At 40.7% G+C, this 18,918-nt stretch overlaps 1 protein-coding gene across 1 annotated transcript in view; it reads right to left on the reverse strand.

Annotated features, from left to right (window-relative positions):
* The window catches only part of myo1d (myosin 1D), a 150,963-nt gene that overhangs the window by 22,552 nt on the left and 109,493 nt on the right, over positions 1-18,918 (reverse strand). Inside the window, exons 18-21 of the mRNA XM_060939892.1 lie at positions 16,254-16,392; positions 15,972-16,076; positions 15,754-15,867; positions 8,352-8,506 (exon numbers count right to left, since the gene is read on the reverse strand). Of these exons, the coding sequence (XP_060795875.1) occupies positions 8,352-8,506; positions 15,754-15,867; positions 15,972-16,076; positions 16,254-16,392 (513 nt within the window). The remainder of the gene's footprint in view (positions 1-8,351; positions 8,507-15,753; positions 15,868-15,971; positions 16,077-16,253; positions 16,393-18,918) is intronic.

Genomic DNA, 18,918 nt, shown 5'->3' on the forward strand with positions numbered 1-18,918 from the left:
CAAACTGTATGCTACATCAAACCTCTTTACTATCTATTTTGTCGGTAATGTCGGTGGGTTTTCCACGTTATAGTCCTGATAACTACACTTCTAGTTATAGCTAGTGAAAACAAATTTTCCATGGTCAGGTTTTGTAAACTTTATAATGACTTGGTCAGACATCCAACTTTTAGTAGAGGAGAGAGAATGCCATGAACCTCTCAACTTTTTTTCCCCACCTTTAATCTATTAAAACACAGTTACAGTGGGTAGCACTGCTGACACACAGGTCCAGGGTCTGGAGTTTGAGCCCAAGCTCTGATTACTGTCTGTGTGGAGTTTTGTGTTTTCTTCCTGTATCTGCATTGGTTTCCTCTGCTGTTGTCGGTTTCCTCAAAAAAAAAAATTGTAAAAAAAAATGCAGCATGCTCTGCAGGTATGTTCTGGATCAGATGTAATTCTGGCCAGTATAACGTGCATAGGAAGTTGAATGAATGAATAAACATGGTTTGTATTGAAAATATCCGTTTCTGTTGGTGTACATAAAATGATATGAATAACCCATGACATTGACCTAGAAAGTTTATTTTAATTTTTTTTAATAGCCAAGTGGATAGTGTGTCTGAGGTTGAGATGACCCACTTGGTGGTCTGCAGCCTACAGTTTTAGTATTTGACCCATTTTTAATCCTAACATCCTCCATATTTTAGGATTAGGTAAAACTTCAAGAATGCACCCGGAAATGTGACAGTGGGATGCTCAAAAGATTCATTACACCAAAAAGTGTTAAAATAATTCAGAGTTAATTAAATCCTCTGGTAAGTTGGCTTCTCACAAGCTTTTAGATTTGGCTGAGTACAGCAGAAACTCAAGCATGTTGTGAACAACCCAGTTTAACCCCCCCACCCCACACACCCAAACAGATTCAGCGCAGTTGGTATCGCACAGGATTCTCTCACTTGGGATAAGCTGCAGAGGTAAACGCTACAGTAGGGAAAAAAAAATAAAAAATTTTTACTGACTGCAACAGCACAGTCAAAAGATATATATATTAAAAAAAAAGTGTTTCACCTCAGCTCACAAGTCAAGAAAACAGTTGACAGAATCGTCTACTGTAATACACACTCACCAGCCACTTTATTAGGAACACCCATCAACCTGATGTTTTATGCGGTTCTCTAATCAGCCAATCCATTGACAGCAGCACAATGCATAAAATCATGCAGCTACAAATCAAGAGCTTCAGTTAATGTTCACTTCAAACGTCAGAATAGGAAAAATTGTGATCTCTGCGACGTGCGTTGGTGCCAGATGGACTGGTTTGAGTATTTCAGAAACTGCTGATCTCCTGGAGTTTCCACACACAACAGTCTCTAGAGTTTACACAGAATGGTGTGAAAAAAAGAAGAAAAAAAACCACTGAGTGAGTGACAGTTCTGTGCGTGGAAATGTCTTGTTGATAAGAGAGATCAAAGGAAAATGACCAGGTCTGAGTTTCTCAAAACCATCGCAGCACAAAGATCATCGTTCAATGGTAGAGCAAGGAACGCTCCAGGGCTCTACATTAACTTTTGAAACCACTTGTCCTGTCGGGCAAGTTGAAAGGAAATTTACTTGTCCGAATGTGAAGATGACTTGTCCGAAGAAAAATTTGAGGAAAAACAAAAAGAAACCCACAAAAACTATTTGTAATAAACTAATTTCACCAGAATTACTTTAACACAATCTATTCACTGCAGAAAAAAATTGGACTCCATCAATCATTAATTTATTTATGAGAAATTGAAAACCAGGGGCGGCACGGTGGTGTAGTGGTTAGCGCTGTTGCCTCACAGCAAGAAGGTCCGGGTTCGAGCCCCGTGGCCGGCGAGGGCCTTTCTGTGCGGAGTTTGCATGTTCTCCCCGTGTCCGCGTGGGTTTCCTCCGGGTGCTCCGGTTTCCCCCACAGTCCAAAGACATGCAGGTTAGGTTAACTGGTGACTCTAAATTGACCGTAGGTGTGAATGTGAGTGTGAATGGTTGTCTGTGTCTATGTGTCAGCCCTGTGATGACCTGGCGACTTGTCCAGGGTGTACCCCACCTTTCGCCCGTAGTCAGCTGGGATAGGCTCCAGCTTGCCTGTGACCCTGTAGAAGGATAAAGCGGCTAGAGATAATGAGATGAGATGAGAAATTGAAAACCACAAAATTAAAATTATATAGCATATTTTCATTTTTAGGGCGGCACGGTGGTGTAGTGGTTAGCGCTGTCGCCTCACAGCAAGAAGGTCCTGGGTTCGAGCCCCGGGGCTCGAAATTGAACAGAATCTCACAGTATGATGCTGAAGCTGCCTAAACAATGGAAAATAAAATACCGTTTTGGCAAAAATGTTGGCGTCCATTAATTTCTTGTATTAAGTAAAAAATAAAGTGCACACAGTCCTTCACTGTAAACATAACACACTTTCAGTAACAGAATTTAAGCCTACATTAACACTGACTCGCACATGCTGCTTCTCTTGAACGTATACACGGAAGTAAGGTGGAAGGTAGTTTGTCAACGTCACCTCAAGATGACGCCAACGATTGGTCAAATTTACGGGAAAATTGCGGTGATTGGATATAATTGCAACACCGCCCTGAATTCGCGGGGATTGGTTGAATTTGCGTTGAAGTTGCAAATCGCAACATCGCGAAATCCTGGAGGGTCTGGTCAACGACCGTTTACTTTTCAGCTCAAATACACGAAGCGGTATTGGCCGGTTTCGCAAGCGGAATATTGCACGTGCCCACATCGCTCTTTCCGAAGAGAAACATCCGGCGATTCATCAAAACAAGATGTCGAGTGAGATGCTTTGGAAATCATGTGAATAAACTGATAAATTTGATATGTAACCCGAATATCGGCGTATTCTGGCACTTGTCCGATCGGACAAGTAACTGAGACGATGAATACAGTCATCAAGGATCACTTGTACCGGACAAGCGGACAACCGTTAAATGTCGAGCCCTGCGCTCCCTCTCCTAGTTAAGATGCTCTTAGCGTTAAGATGCTCTTAGCATTAAGAGGCTATTCGGAAACCCACCGCAGGTTGGTTCGAGCTGCCAGGAAGGATATAGTCACTCGTAGCAACTCTTTACAACCGTGGTGAGCAGAAAAGCATCTCAGCATGCAACTGCAGAAGACTACAATGGGTTCCACTCCTACCAGCCAAGAACAGGAATCTTAGAATCAGGAACAAGTTCCTATTAAAGTGGCCAGTGGTTGAGGTTGACTTGAGGTTACTCAAGTCTTTCTTGAATAATGCCCTGTGTGTGTGTGTGTGTGTGTGTGTGTGTGTGTGTGTGTGTGTAGGCTGAAAGAAATAACAGAAGACAGAACATACAACGAAGAGAGTACAAGAAAGCTGCAGTACATCATTCATGGTGCATATCTCAGTGCCGAGCAGCCAGCTAAACATAGAGCTGCAGCAGCACTAAATAATTTATTTCCACCAGGAGGAAGATGAGAGAAAGCAAAGGAAGTGTGAGAAGCAGAGAGAAAAAGTGAGGATGGTGGCAAAAAAAAAGGGAAAATAAAATATGGGAAAGAAAGAGAGCTAGACGATAACAGATATATAATCCACAATTTTTGTACAGAGCAGTGAGCATTATCAGAGACAGTAGTGTGGCATCACCAGAGATAAGAGGGTTATGTTCTTACCCACATAGTCAGTCATTCAGATTGATTTGGGTTAGATAGGATGCTTAAGATCTATTCTTTGCAAATATAAAACACGATTCCGCTTGCGGGTATCCTGCGCCAAAGAAAAGGAAAAGGAGCACTGTGGCCTCAGAAAAAGCCTCCAATATCTGACATACAAAGTGTAGATAAAGCACAAACTGCTTCACACTAATCAGCATTCATTCCTCGGGGCGACAATCCTGGTATAAGATTAAAACCCTGTTATATAACACAAAAGCATACATATGACCATGGCAGTGTGTGCCACAAGGCCAGAGACTATAGCTGCTTTGCTAAATAGACTGAGACTGCTGCGATGTTGGTGAAGGAGAGCTAAAGGTTAATTAAGTATCTACAGGGAGCAGCATGTAGTCTCTAAGTATAGTCTTTTGCTCAGCACATGTATCATCATTACTCAGATAGACACCACCACAGAGAGGGCATCTTCCTGCTGGTCATTAGCACAGAGGTGCAACGAAGGTGTTTTCCACACTGGAGCTACTCAACCTGTGTTTAAGACTGTGAAGACTCAAGTTGTACCAAGGTACAGCAGACCAAACAAGGAGATACATCCAGGACGTATTTAGTAAGGAACATGGAGTACCAGATATGCCCGAAATGTCAGGAATCCCCACAAGCCACTGACCACCTGGTGCTGCATTGCCCAGTAACAGCAGTGCCGGGGACTACGCCACTATACATGAAGGAGGAGACAGCTTTAACAACTGGCTTAGAAATGCTCATCTGGAGATGTGACACCATACTACTACTACTTCTATTACTAAGTAAGGAACAAAACATGGGAGGGACACAATGTTGGAGGAAAATAATCTATATCAAAGTGATATGATATGGGACAATGCAAAACAGAAGTGCTTTGTTTCTATATTCTCTAGCAATTTGCTAATGATTGAATTTTTTTCAATTAATTCATGAATAGGCGGCACGGTGGTGTAGTGGTTAGCGCTGTCGCCTCACAGCAAGAAGGTCCGGGTTCGAGCCCCGGGGCCGGCGAGGGCCTTTCTGTGCGGAGTTTGCATGTTCTCCCCGTGTCCGCGTGGGTTTCCTCCGGGTGCTCCGTTTTCCCCCCACAGTCCAAAGACATGCAGGTTAGGTTAACTGGTGACTCTAAATTGACCGTAGGTGTGAATGTGAGTGTGAATGGTTGTCTGTGTCTCTGTGTCAGCCCTGTGATGACCTGGCGACTTGTCCAGGGTGTACCCCGCCTTTCGCCCGTAGTCAGCTGGGATAGGCTCCAACTTGCCTGCGACCCTGTAGAACAGGATAAAGCTGCTAGAGATAATGAGATGAGATGAGATGAGAATTCATGAATATAGTCCAAAGACAGGCAGGTTAACTCAACTGGATACTCTAAACTGCCCATAGGTGTGAATGAGTGTGTGACTGGTTGTGTTAGCCCTGTGATGCATTGGCGACCTGCCCAGGGTGAACCCCGCCTCTCACCCAAGGTCAGCTGGGATTGGCTCCAGCTTCCCCCATGACCTTGACAGATAAGTAGTATAGTTAGTGGATGTATGGAATGAAACTTGATGCTTTTCATCTGTCTAAAGCTACATTTAATACTGTGGAATAGCCACAAGACAACAAATATTAAATAAGCATCTGTTTACAGAAAGCCTTTTTGTGTGTTCATCATTAGGCTTAGGTTATGTGGATTATCTGCCATACAGTGAATGAACTGTTACTATAGAAATGATAATGTATTAGAACAAGTGCATTAATATAACCCGATCAGCTGAAACAGGGCCAGAACTAGCTTATTTATGAACTGCCAGTTTACTAGGTACTTTACCTCTGCTTTAAAAAGCGCTGTGGGCAAAATTAATAGGAGGAAAAAGCCCGTGTCAAACCTGTTCTGACAGCCCACCAAAAACATTCCTGAAGCATTTTAATTTAAGCACATCTCAAAGAAAAGATACACTTCTGTTCTAACCAGTGCCTAAATTCACACCAACTTTTTTTTTTTAAACATCTGTAAAATCAAATTTAGTCCTGCATGTCAACACGGAGCTGTTACAAAGAAAGTAAGACAAAAGTAAACCAAAAAGCACAATCCTTCAAGCTGCTATAAAGACTCCGGTTATAATTGGATATGCCACAATATCTTGATTAAGTTATTCATAAAAATCAAATCTTCTTCTGGCTGCTCCCGATTAGGGGTCGCCACAGCGGCTCTTTGATCTCCATTGCTCCCTGTCCTCCGCATCCTTCTCTACCACACCTACCACTTTCATGTCCTCTCTCACCACATCCATGCATCTCCTCTTTGGCCTTCCTCGTTTTCGTGTGCCTGGCAGCTCCATCTTCAACATTCTCCTTCCAACATGCTCTGCATCTCTTCTCAGGATGTGCCCATACTGTACCATCTCAGTCTCAGCTCTCTTTGCTTAATTCCCAAGCTCTCCACATGCGCTGTCCCTCTGATGTGCTCGTTCCTTATCCTGTCCAACCTTGTCACTCCCATCGCAAACCTTAACATCCTCAACTCCGCCAAAAATAAAAATCAAATGATGTATATAATATCACAGCTTGAGCAATAGCTTTAGATAATGCTTGGACCAGTTTCTTCTTTAAGTTATAATAAAATATTTTTAATGGAATACACTTTCAAAAATATTGTCGGGGACAAATCAGGCCATCAGATTTAAAAAAAAAAAAAAAACTACCATCACATTCTCCTCTTGCCTTAAAAAGAGTCCTGAATGTCCCCCTCAATGATTCATGAAATTCATTAAAATACCTGCCTTTCTGTCCTTTTACATTAAAGAAGTGTCCAACACAGTCCAAGTAAAAACTTTAAGGTAATTAAGTTCATCTAGTTAATCTTTATGCTTACACCAAGTGGTGTAATATTAGTTTTGTAAGAGGTGATGTAAAGGACAGTAAGAATTACATTAGTGGTATTTTTCCCCCAAGCTGAGTATGTGTGTGTGTGTGTGTGTGTGTGTGTGTGTGTGTGTGTGTGTGTGTGTGTTTGTGCATGAGTGCATTTAAGCAGCTTTTAACTTCATACACATCTCTCTGTCCTAAAGTGTTCTGGGAGCTGATATCACCCCCCCCTCCCCCATACCACAGATACACACATCTTACCATCCTTGTGAGGACCTTTCACAAATATTAATGCAGCTAATTAATGTTCTACATATAAAACTAAACGCAACACTTACCTCAACCTCTGCAACTAAAAGGCAATCTTAGGGCTCTTTTAGTTATTTAAATAAAAGCTGCCTTTTTTTTTTGTAGAAAACAATTTTCCTCATGAGGACCACCCACATGTTTCCACAAGGTCAAAACTGTCAGACATTCCTATTCTTGTGGGGACATTTGGAATAAACCAACATATTAAAACATGTCCAATGGAGTTGTAATGCAACGCCACTATGTATTTAGTGCTTAAAGTATTCATATCTGTATTTAGACTTAAACCCAAAGTTTAAAGGGTGGACTAACCAGAATTTGTTTTATTAAATACTAGCAGGTTACCCGGTGTTGGCTGGGTTTTGCAAAATTCTGGGTTGTCCCCAGACTTCCATGTCAAATTTGGTGAAGACCCATTAAGAAACAGTGATGTGAACCCAAGATGAACAAAAATCCAAACATCTACCATCCAGGGGCCCAACAGGGACCCCCTGGGGCCCAAATATGGAATTTCTGAGTTCTGCCAAATTGTGGGCATCTCCTGTACCTATGTGTCAAGTTTCATGAAGATCTGTCAAGAGCTTGTGTTGATAAATGTAACGTGAAAGGCATTGAGGGAGGGGGGGAGGATGTTGTGCCCCTCAGGGACCTCCCTGAGGCCCGTCCATGAATTTTGCTTTTATCTGCAAAATTCCGGGTCATCCCCAGACTTACTTGCCAAATTTGGTGAAAATCTGTTGAGAAATGGCGACGTTAGCTCAAGACAAATAAACTTTGCCGCTTATTATATAGATGAACCCGACCACACAACGCCTCGATCAGCAGGGTGTGTGAATTTTGGCTCGGACAGATCTTCAATCTCACTCATGTTCACATTTGGTCTCAACAACAGCTGGACACAATATTGGTTTTTAATCTGGTTTACATAATTATTACTGGTCCTATTTTCCAAAATACTGCAGAAACAAATTTAGTAGCCCAATTTAAACCACTACAACCCTGGACAGGCAGAAAGCATGGATAAATAAATGAATGTTGTAAATGCATCATGCAGCAACTCACGTTCAGATTAATGTGTGTGAATGTTCTTTGTCCCGCGAGTTTCATATCTGATTTCTCACTAGCACAAAAGTGTGACTTTTTAGCGTTCTGAGGATCTCAGTCCTAGGCACACCTCCAATCTCTCTAGAAACCAGATTTCTGGCAAGCTGTCTAAAAAATTGTTCATTCCAAATCATGTACTGATATGCTGTTATATTCCTGATTGTCTATCTTGCTGGAAAAAAAAATTGTCACACTTCTACTCTCACTGCCTCAGCTGAACTTTACTATAATCACTGTCTCAATAAACACTGTGCCATTTACAGTATTTCTAGTGCGTCTCTGTGAGCCATGTGTATCATGATTCACTTTAGTGTGCTGCCTAACAGAGAGAATACGGGTGTGAGAAGGTCATGGCTGTGTGAAGAGGCCAGTGTACCAGTGTACACTGGTTTTGCTCGAGCTGGTACCTTTTGAAATGGCTGAGCAGGGTGCCAACCAGCTCACCGATGCGGCTCTCGCCTGCTGGCACCATGCCCTGCAGGCACACGATCAGGTCCCGGTTGTCCTTGGTGTGGAAGACTACCAGCTGGTCCTTCCCTGGGGACACACTCACACCCGTCACCTGAGAGAACAAGAGCAGGGAGAGAGGGAGGGTGAAAATAGAGCACAGTCTAATGAGCTCTACTGTTGTTTTCCGTAAATGTGGAAGTGCAGGTCCAGTGTTCTGGAATCGCACTCATCAGGGATAAACACACAACCTGAGAACAAGAGAATTGTCTGGGGATTTCTAACCTAATGTTAGGCGTATCAGGTGAAAATTCAAATTGAATCCAAATTGCTTGAAACTGCTCTAATTGAATTCAGAACAACATACTTTTAAAGTAGTAAAACATGTTTATCTGGGGGGCATCATGGCTCAGGTGGATAAGGCGCCATACCATAAATCCGGGGACCCAGGTTCGATTCCGACCCGAGGTCATTTCCCGATCCCTCCCTGTCTCTCTCTCTCCTGCTCATTTCCTGTCTCTACACTGTCCTATCCAAATAAAGGTGAAAAAAGCCCAAAAAATATCTTTAAAAAAAAAAGTTTATCTGTTCTCGAGATATTACAAATTAAAGGTTGAAAAAAAAAGGCTTAATTTTTAGAAAACTGCCATAATATTCTGTATGAGGATATCATCCTCCAAAATGGGCCTCATTAACGAATGAGCTCAAATGTTTTTTTTTTAATAACTTTATTTTTCAAGATATTGACATGGACATTGGCAGGCCCACAGATGGTCGTATACTGAATACAATGCTTGAAAATTTAGTAAAAACAAATTATGCAAATTAGTATTTCATTTCATTAGTATTAAATCATGCTAATTAGGAAAAAATGTTAAATTGGTACACTCAACAAAAAAGTAATAAAAGATTATTTCTAATACCCTCTTTGTGCTCTCTAGGTCTTTATATTTCTGAAAAGTAGGGCTTATTAGTGTTTATATTAAAGAATATAAATAATATTCACAGCTTTCAAGGCGAATCTCGAAAAAACTGTGTGAGTCACATCCAATAAACAACTCCCATTAACTGAACTGAAACTGACACTCACGTTTCTGACTTCTGGTTTTTTGAAATATCATTCCGACCACTAAGATCTCAATATTTTTCATCAAAACAACTACAGTTATATTCTAAAATAGTTACTTATTTACATGAATCAGTTCAATTTGAAAAAATAAGTAGGTAAAGCTATGAAAACTCACTTCAAAAAAGTCTTCCATGAAGCATAACATCAAAACTAGCAGACGGAAAATTTTGCTGAATACTTCATCAGAAACAGTGAGAGCGAGAGAGCATACCTATAAAAGTTATCTGATTGATATTCATGAGTAACCCAGTTGGAAAACAATCAGAAGAGAGAGAGCCTGAGCGCTTTCCCGTGACTCAAAAAGCACCGGCAGTTTCCCGACGTCACGTGTTGTACCAACTTCAACCTGCCGTTACTCCCAAAGTACTGAACAGATGTTAATGAGATAAAGCTCTTTGGAAAGCAGAGATAAGCTTTTTAATGATAGTATTCACGATAGAAAATATTCAGGAGTTGAGCAATGACAGATTTGGAAACTTAGATGAGCGTCTGCATGCACAATTTTCACACCACAGCCAGCGAGTGTCTGATATGCCTACTAATGTCAATCCTTCGCATACGTAGCTTATGGGTGATTACCACAGACAACCATTTTGACTGCTTTCCATTCATGTCCTAGTACAGGCCAATGTGTCAGAATTCTTATTCAGGGTAAAAAAAAAAAAATCCATGATCTACAGATACCATAGATGGAAATTTCCATTCATGCCTTACAATCTCAAAAATTTACTCAGTCAGTCGTCATAAGGCATGTTATTACACAGTAATTAACAAATTATTCAGTAACTCCAACAAGCAAAGCAGTCTTGCCATACATAATCTTGTATCACCGAACTTGAAAGTGTTGTGTGGTATCACATGGGACTCTAATATAAATTTTGAAATGCTGGATACATTTTGAAACCTGAAGCTAGGTTTATATTTGGTTCCAGGTGGTGTTTAGTATAGTTCATGTTATTCTTTTTCTCACTGCGTCTCTTGAATTTGGTGTGTGGCCTGGAGAGCTGGGAATAAGCTCAGGTTGGAAAACAGTCTAATGGACATCGCAAGAGATCAAAATCACTCTGACTAAGCAAGCAGGAAAACCACACTACACTCTGAACACCATTTATCCTGTCTTTCAACTGAGAAGATACTGTTACATGATCTCAAACAGAGCGGTCGATATGCATGGTTTGTTTGTCCAGAATTAAAAATGCTCACGCACTGTATGCAGAAAATGGACAGCTGCTGTGGCCACATCTGGATTCATGAAAGGACAGTGTCAAGATTGGATACAGCATATATATATATATATATATATATATATATATATATATATATATATATATATATATATATATATATATATGAGTGATTCCACGCTTATGGGTACTGAAATGGGGACATGAACTTATTTTTAAAAATTCACCTAAAACCATTTCTTTTTTTACCATCAGGTCACAAAACATGTAATCTTTAATGAATGATATGTTAAAAGATAACTTAATTTTCTGAGATGTAATAAAAACATATTTATATGCCAAAGTCAAGCCTATGAGTTCCAAAATGATGTCTGTTACATTACTTCTGTTACGATTGTCCATCTCGCGTCTGTTACAAATTAATTACAATCTCGCTATATACCATGTTAATCTTATTGAAAGAATGTGTATGTTTATTCTACTACACATGTTTATTAATTATATTTGCTAAAACATCACCTTCCTATGTTTCAAAAAGTAATTCTACATTGTTAAAATTGAGAATATATATGTCCACAACACTTCTGTTACGTTCTGACTTTGGCATATAAATATGTTTTTATTACATCTCAGAAAATTAAAGTTATCTTTTAACATATCATTCATTAAAGATTACATGTTTTGTGACCTGATGGTAAAAAAAGAAATGGTTTTAGGTGAATTTTTAAAAATAAGTTCATGTCACTCGGGAGGAGCTCGGAGTAGAGCCGCTGCTCCTCCACATCGAGAGGAACCAGCTGAGGTGGCTCGGGCATCTTTTTCGGATGCCTCCTGGACGCCTCCCTGGGGAGGTGTTCCAGGCATGTCCCCCCGGGAGGAGGCCCCGGGGAAGACCCAGGACACGCTGGAGGGACTATGTCTCTGGGCTGGCCTGGGAACGCCTCGGTGTTCTTCCCGAGGAGCTGGCCGAGGTGTCTGGGGAAAGGGAAGTTTGGGCTTCCATGCTTAGACTGCTGCCTCCGCGACCCGGTCCTGGATAAGCGGAAGAAGACGAGACGAGAAGTTCATGTCCCCATTTCAGTACCCATAAGCGTGGAATCACTCATATATATACACACACACACACAGAATGTCAAACAAGGCAATCCCAAGCAAATGCTATAGGGATGTGACGAATGGGATGGACTACTGAGTAGCTATTCCTGGACTATTCTTGTCTTGTACTGCCAGTAATAACCAGCGCAGTAAATGGCAGTAAGGATCAGCAACCTCACTCTTCCTCCCTCGTCCATTCTTGAGAAAATGTGTTACATAACAATTGACTCCCTCTCTGTGTTTATGTTTGTGTTTGTGTGTGTGTGAGAGAGAGAGCGTGTGAGTGTGTGAGAGAGAGAAAAATGTATTATCCTAGGATCCTAAATCCATCTATGAATTTTCATCTCAATTCTTCTGGTTTGACTAAGCTTTTTTTTTTTTTAAGATGAGTATTATTTCTAAAAATTACCTCGATTTATAAATACACAGTTATCAGCTTCAGTTGATGTTCATGAGCTTTCCAAATTAAACAACCAATAAAGCACAGAGTTTAAAAAAAAAAAAGGAGAGATTAACAGAGCTAAAATAAACTAATAAATCAAACAAAAGGGGGAGAGAAAAGACAAAGAGACATTCAGGAAAGAGCAGAAGGAAAACACAGAGGAGGCAAATCTGTGCACATGCCTGAACGCTACCAGACGTCAGCTGATTTCTTTTCCCACTCCGTTGTCATGACAACCCCATCTCCTGGGATGTTGGCATGACAACAGCAGAGAGGAAAACGGATGGTGAGGAACAGGGCAGAATGTTGAAGGGTGAGGGGCAAGGGATGGGCTACAGATCAAGATTTTTTTTAATTTAATATAACTATGCTTTTTCCATTAAAGAATATATGAACTCTGGGACGCAGAATCCTCTGGCATTACAAACCACCATAAAATCATTCTAAAACACGGGTACCATGATCGTATCGTTGCACAGAGCCCGTTCCTCAGTGGAGAAAAATAAATATGGGGTCAGAAAAGGGTTAGCTGGGGCAGAAGCTTTTCCCTATTCAGGAACCATTAAGAGATAGTCTGCTTCGACTAATCTTCAATTATTAATCAGGAACCGTATGCCCATATCCTACTAAATACAGCGAGTAACTCCATTATAATACAAATCACATCAAAATTTCTCTCTATTGATGATTTAATGATTCTTTTTTGAATGCATTTAATGTAAAAACGCATGTGCAATGATGCCATTTTTTTCCACTCAGATCTGGATCCAGGTCTGATGGATATTTCTGTAAGGCTTTTGTAAGGCTACAGGACAGAAGGTCGAATACACAGCCTGTAGACATATTTTCTACTAAGAACAGGAGCCAGAAACCCCCCTCCTTTACTGTCAGCCCAGTATTATAGATCTCTGCTAGAAATATGGCCTCGAGCCCACTGCAGCTCTGAGACAGCCATGCCACACGCTACAGACGGATTAGAACTGCAGGTTACAGCTATTCCTATTTCTTATCAGCTATAACTCAGGAAACTACACTGTCTGGGACTAAAGGATGGCATATTTTTGATGTGAAGTGAGGGAAAAAGTGCTGCTGTGGGGAGGTCAACCATCCAGGTTGACCGGATTAGCTGTTTAGTGACAGCTAATCTGCAAGACAGGTGAAGGGCTCAAACTGAGCGCTGTTTGAACAGACTGCATGATGGACAATATACAAAGCATATTATCTATCTATCTCTCTCTCTCTCTCACACACACACACACACACATATATATACAGTGTATATATAAATTTTTCTCCCCCCTGTCCACATTCACTGGTTATGAGCAATCACGTGCTCTGATAGCCCAGTAGAAGAGTAGCCAATCAGCTCATATACCGTGAGTAGAGAAAAATGGAGGAGCGTGTTGCTGAACCAACTGAGGACGAAATAAAAACTCTACTCAAAAACAAAACCCTAAAAAATACAAAAAAAGCGCAACAAAATATGGAATAAAAGTATTCGATGGTAATAACATATCTTTTTCTCATCTCATCTCATTATCTGTAGCCGCTTTATCCTTCTACAGGGTCGCAGGCAAGCTGGAGCCTATCCCAGCTGACTACGGGCGAAAGGCGGGGTACACCCTGGACAAGTCGCCAGGTCATCACAGGGCTGACACATAGACACAGACAACCATTCACACTCACACATTCACACCTACGGTCAATTTAGAGTCACCAGTTAACCTAACCTGCATGTCTTTGGACTGTGGGGGAAACCGGAGCACCCGGAGGAAACCCACGTGGACACGGGGAGAACATGCAAACTCTGCACAGAAAGGCCCTCGCCGGCCACGGGGCTCGAACCCGGACCTTCTTGCTGTGAGGCGACAGCGCTAACCACTACACCACCGTGCCGCCCGTATCTTTTTTATTTTTCACAAATAATTATTATAGCAGCATTTTTCACAAATTGCTACTGTCATTTCGCCGGTTTGTTTACATTCTAAGCAGAAATGATTTTGTCGGATGTTTTGTATAAAGTTTTTATTTGCAAAAAATAAAAAAGGTTGTTTTTCAAAATCCAGTGAATGTGGATAGAATAAAACGTTTATACCACTCAATCTCGTCGTACATGGCTTATGAACACCTTTTTTTTCCCCAAAAAATGTTTTTCCTTGGGCGGCACGGTGGTGTAGTGGTTAGCGCTGTCGCCTCACAGCAAGAAGGTCCGGGTTCGAGCCCCGTGGCCGGCAAGGGCCTTTCTGTGCGGAGTTTGCATGTTCTCCCCGTGTCCGCGTGGGTTTCCTCCGGGTGCTCCGGTTTCCCCCACAGTCCAAAGACATGCAGGTTAGGTTAACTGGTGACTCTAAATTGACCGTAGGTGTGAATGTGAGTGTGAATGGTTGTCTGTGTCTATGTGTCAGCCCTGTGATGACCTGGCGACTTGTCCAGGGTGTACCCCGCCTTTCGCCCGTAGTCAGCTGGGATAGGCTCCAGCTTGCCTGCGACCCTGTAGAAGGATAAAGCGGCTAGAGATGATGAGATGAGATGTTTTTCCTTGTAACATGAAACAAACATACACTGCAGGTAGGGGTGTAAAGAAAAAAAAAACGATTCAAATCTGGAAATAAAAGAAATCAACACACTACAAAACAGGCACAAGATCTGGTTCGAATAAATAAGAAAAATGTTTAAAAACTGATATACTTCTAGTTAGTTTATACAAAGGCTATAAACTGATCAGTTTTAATGTTATGGAACGCCCAGGAAACAGTTAGTTCCCATTATAATTTATGTTAAAGCAGCTGTAAACTGCCTCTTTTCTTAAGCTGTCTTGAAGATAATGGGACAAAAACAAAATGCAGCTTTAAGTTACTGAGAAACCAGAAAGCACAAAGACATCTGTCCAGAAGACTTACTGGTGACTGAAAACATAATTTAACTCAAATGAATCATGCTGCACTGGATCGGAAATAAATTGTATTGGCGCTAAAATTAAATCACACACACACACACACACACACACACACACACACACACACACACACACACACACACACACACACACACACACAGAGCCTAAAAGCGGAGCTCCTGATGAGCGTAAAATGTGTTATTAAATAATGGCACTTTTTTTTTAAAGTAAATAAAAAATTAGCACTGGATAAAAACCCATCTATCTTACGTAAATAAAGACTCAAATTTTGTTGTCCAGAGGTCAAGTGTTTGAAATACATTGCCTTACACTTATGATCGGGTTCCCTGCGGTGGTACATCGTTCGTACATATGGACGTCACACGGTCGCAAAAGCAATCAAAAATCAGGTTGATGCATTACCATGTTCTCTTAAGTATGGAGCTCTGCTCTATCACATTATCTGAGAGATGGATTAATTGCGCACGTCTTACGTGTGAGTGTGCAGTAGATAGAGGTATCTGGATTTTGACCAATGCGGTTTTCCAGTTCAAACCAGAAGGTGAAATGAACAGTGCTTGCAATAAAGTAAAAGTGGTTGGTAGCAGATATGTACATTGTACAGTGGGATGCTCTTCATGGGCCTGTACTGTTTCAGTGGATCCATCTTGTAGAGGTGACGATCAGTGATCAGCACTGCCCGGTTCTCTGCCTTATTGAAGCGGTTGATCTACAGAAGCAGAAATAGAATTCATTAAAAAAAAAAAGATATCAGAAGAGAGAAAAGACATCAAGTACAAATACAGGTGAACGAACGTAAACGGTGTGTTGTACCTTGCGAACGTTGCAGGAGAAGAGAATTCTCATGAACTTATCTTTCCTCTGCAGGTCACTGGACACCAAGGTGAAGGAAGATGCTGTTTCAGGACTGTCCCGATTCTGAGTATCCACACATACGCGCGCGCACGCACACACACACACACACACACACACACACACACGCACACACACGCACACACACGAGCAGCAGGAACAAAATTAATTCATAATTCAAGTTTAAGTGTTGTTCTTCATTTCTAAATTCCTTCATCAATTGCATATAAATCCAACACTGACCAGGTAATTGCCCTCCCAGGCTCTCTGCAGGCCGAGGTCTGCCCTTTGACCCTTCAGGCACTCTAGTGTGGCCACTTTAGCCCTGACCTGTAACATCTCCTCTGGAGACAGGATTTTAATTAGGGTCCAGGCCCACCACCTTCACCACATACATACAAACACACACAAAGACAACATTTTTTTTTTTTTACTCCCAACAGATTTACAGTGCAGAATTATTAGTGTCTTTCAGGAGAAGAGACAACCCCCCCAAACAAACAAACAAACAAACAAACAAACAAACAAACAAACAAACAAACAAACAAACAAACAAACAAACAAACAAACAAACAAACAAACAAACAAACACCACAACTGTATTCCAATAACCTGCTGGAGAACTTTCTTTTACCTAAGAGAAATCATTCACAAGAAAATACCCATTTTATATAACTGCAATTTTTTCCTCAAAACCAAGTGGCAAAATTATTGACACCCTTAAAGAATATGTAAAATAAAAGCAAAAAGATTGATGTTCATAGTCAAAACTTGAGCCTTCAGAAACTCTGTTGCTGTCTTTGACCAAATATAATGTTGTTCACATGTAAAATCCACACTAAATTACAGGGAAAGATAAAAGGCTTTCAATGTTTAAAAAAAAAACCAACCAACCAACCAAAAAAAAAAAAAAAAACAGCAACAACAACCAAAAAAAAAAAAAAAAAACACAGCACGGAATTGTGGCCCCAGATCACTCAACCTTGTTAGACAGTACAGGGGGGAGAGAACTCGATGCCAAACAGTGTTGACAGGGATTTCTTATCTGCCAACACGTCTAGTCACTTTTGTAACAAATGTACAGCACTGTTTATAAGTTTGGACACACCTTCTGATTCGATGTTTTTTTTTTCTTTATTTTTATTAATTAAAAGTCTTAATGATGGATGTTGTTTCTCTTTACATAGTTGAGCGGTTCTTGACATATTATGGATCAGTACAGTTGTGGAATAGGGCTATCCACTGTATTTTTATTATTTACTATTTGATCCCAAACACATTAAGAAGGCAAGAAATTGCACTAATTAACTTTTGACGAGGCACAACTGTTAATTGAAAAGCACTCCAGGTGACTACCTCATGAGGCTGGTTAAGATAACGTTAATAGTGTGCCAAGCGTCATCAAGGTAAACACTGGCTACTCTGAAGAATCTCAAATACCAAGCATTTTGCTTTTTAACATTTTTATTTACAACATAATCCATATATTATTTCATACTTTTGATACCTTCAGTATTGTTCTACGATGTAGAAAATAGTCAAAATACAGAAAAACCCATGAATGAGTCGGCGTCCCCAAACTTTTGACTGGTACTATATATGGCCCAAAGACTCTTAAAATATAAACAGGAAGGAAATTCTTGAATAAAAACTATTGCGGGCCTTTGACCTTGCTGTTACTTTGACCCTGTCTGGACAAATTTCTAATTTCAAAAATCTAATCATTAAATTCATATGCACATTACAAAAATATTTCCATATAAATACTATAACAACATTTACCCGCTTGTTCTTGAGACGTCACATCAGTGAGACTCTCAGATGCACACACACACAATCCAAAAGCATAATGTATAAAAATTAAAAGTATACAGCATCTCTCGTGGTTACCAGAGGACCAGCCCCCCCCCACTGTAACCCTAGCTATGTAATAGGCGAGCGGCCGAGGGCTACAGAAACGGAGATCGGCGCCGCCCTAATGCGCCATATGGTGCGGGAAGGACTTCAGATTTTAGATACAGCATCCTATTTTAAAATCTCACCCAATGTGTTATTCATGGGCTATTACGATTTTCCACGTTTTTAGTTTATTACATTTACTTCTCTATTTTTGACATTTTAGAATAATAGTGAAAACAACAGAAACAGAATAACCCATATGGAATTATGCCTTGACCAAAAGGTGCTAAATCAAAACTTGAAGCCAGCTGAGAGCTTTGCACCCTCTTGGCATACACGCATGCTGAGCTGTTTGGCTGATTTTACGACTGTTGTAAATAAAAACTGTTTGCTGTAAGTCTTGCCAAAACATGCTTTTTCCATTTCATCCCTTTGTCTTTGGAAATAAATTAATATCTACATTATTTATATTTATCCTATAAGTAAATGGGACGCCTTTAGTTCACATCCCACAGTAAATCACATGCTTTGGAAACCAACTACCACAAGCACAGTCCCGCTGACTTACCAACATGCAGTTCGTGCACGAGGATTAGTGAAATCTTTGATATAAGCAAAATCACTGAAATGGTTTTGGAGCATATATTTTCAGAGGACGGAGTTTCACATCCTGAAATAAAGGTATAGAGTGGTGTGGGTGGAGACACAGATGCAAGTGTGGAAGCGGATACAGATATCCGGACTTTGACAAATTCAGATCTACTGTACGTATCTACACGCAGAAATGTGAAAGAAACCAGCGTGTAGTCCGTTTCCTTGAAAGCTAATGACTGGGTGAGTGTGGAGGCTCACATACACATACGCACATGTCACGCTGTATGAGTCAAGTTCCTACCACGCCAGATTTCTACAAAATAAACATGCGTCAGAGATAAACGTGCTGTTATCAATCACTGCTCTAGAGTAGGACTTCACCGTGAGCTAGAGGCATAATTGACTCCTACATTAC

This window comes from Neoarius graeffei, chromosome 14 (assembly GCF_027579695.1).
Source record: "Neoarius graeffei isolate fNeoGra1 chromosome 14, fNeoGra1.pri, whole genome shotgun sequence".
Lineage (NCBI taxonomy): Eukaryota > Metazoa > Chordata > Actinopteri > Siluriformes > Ariidae > Neoarius > Neoarius graeffei.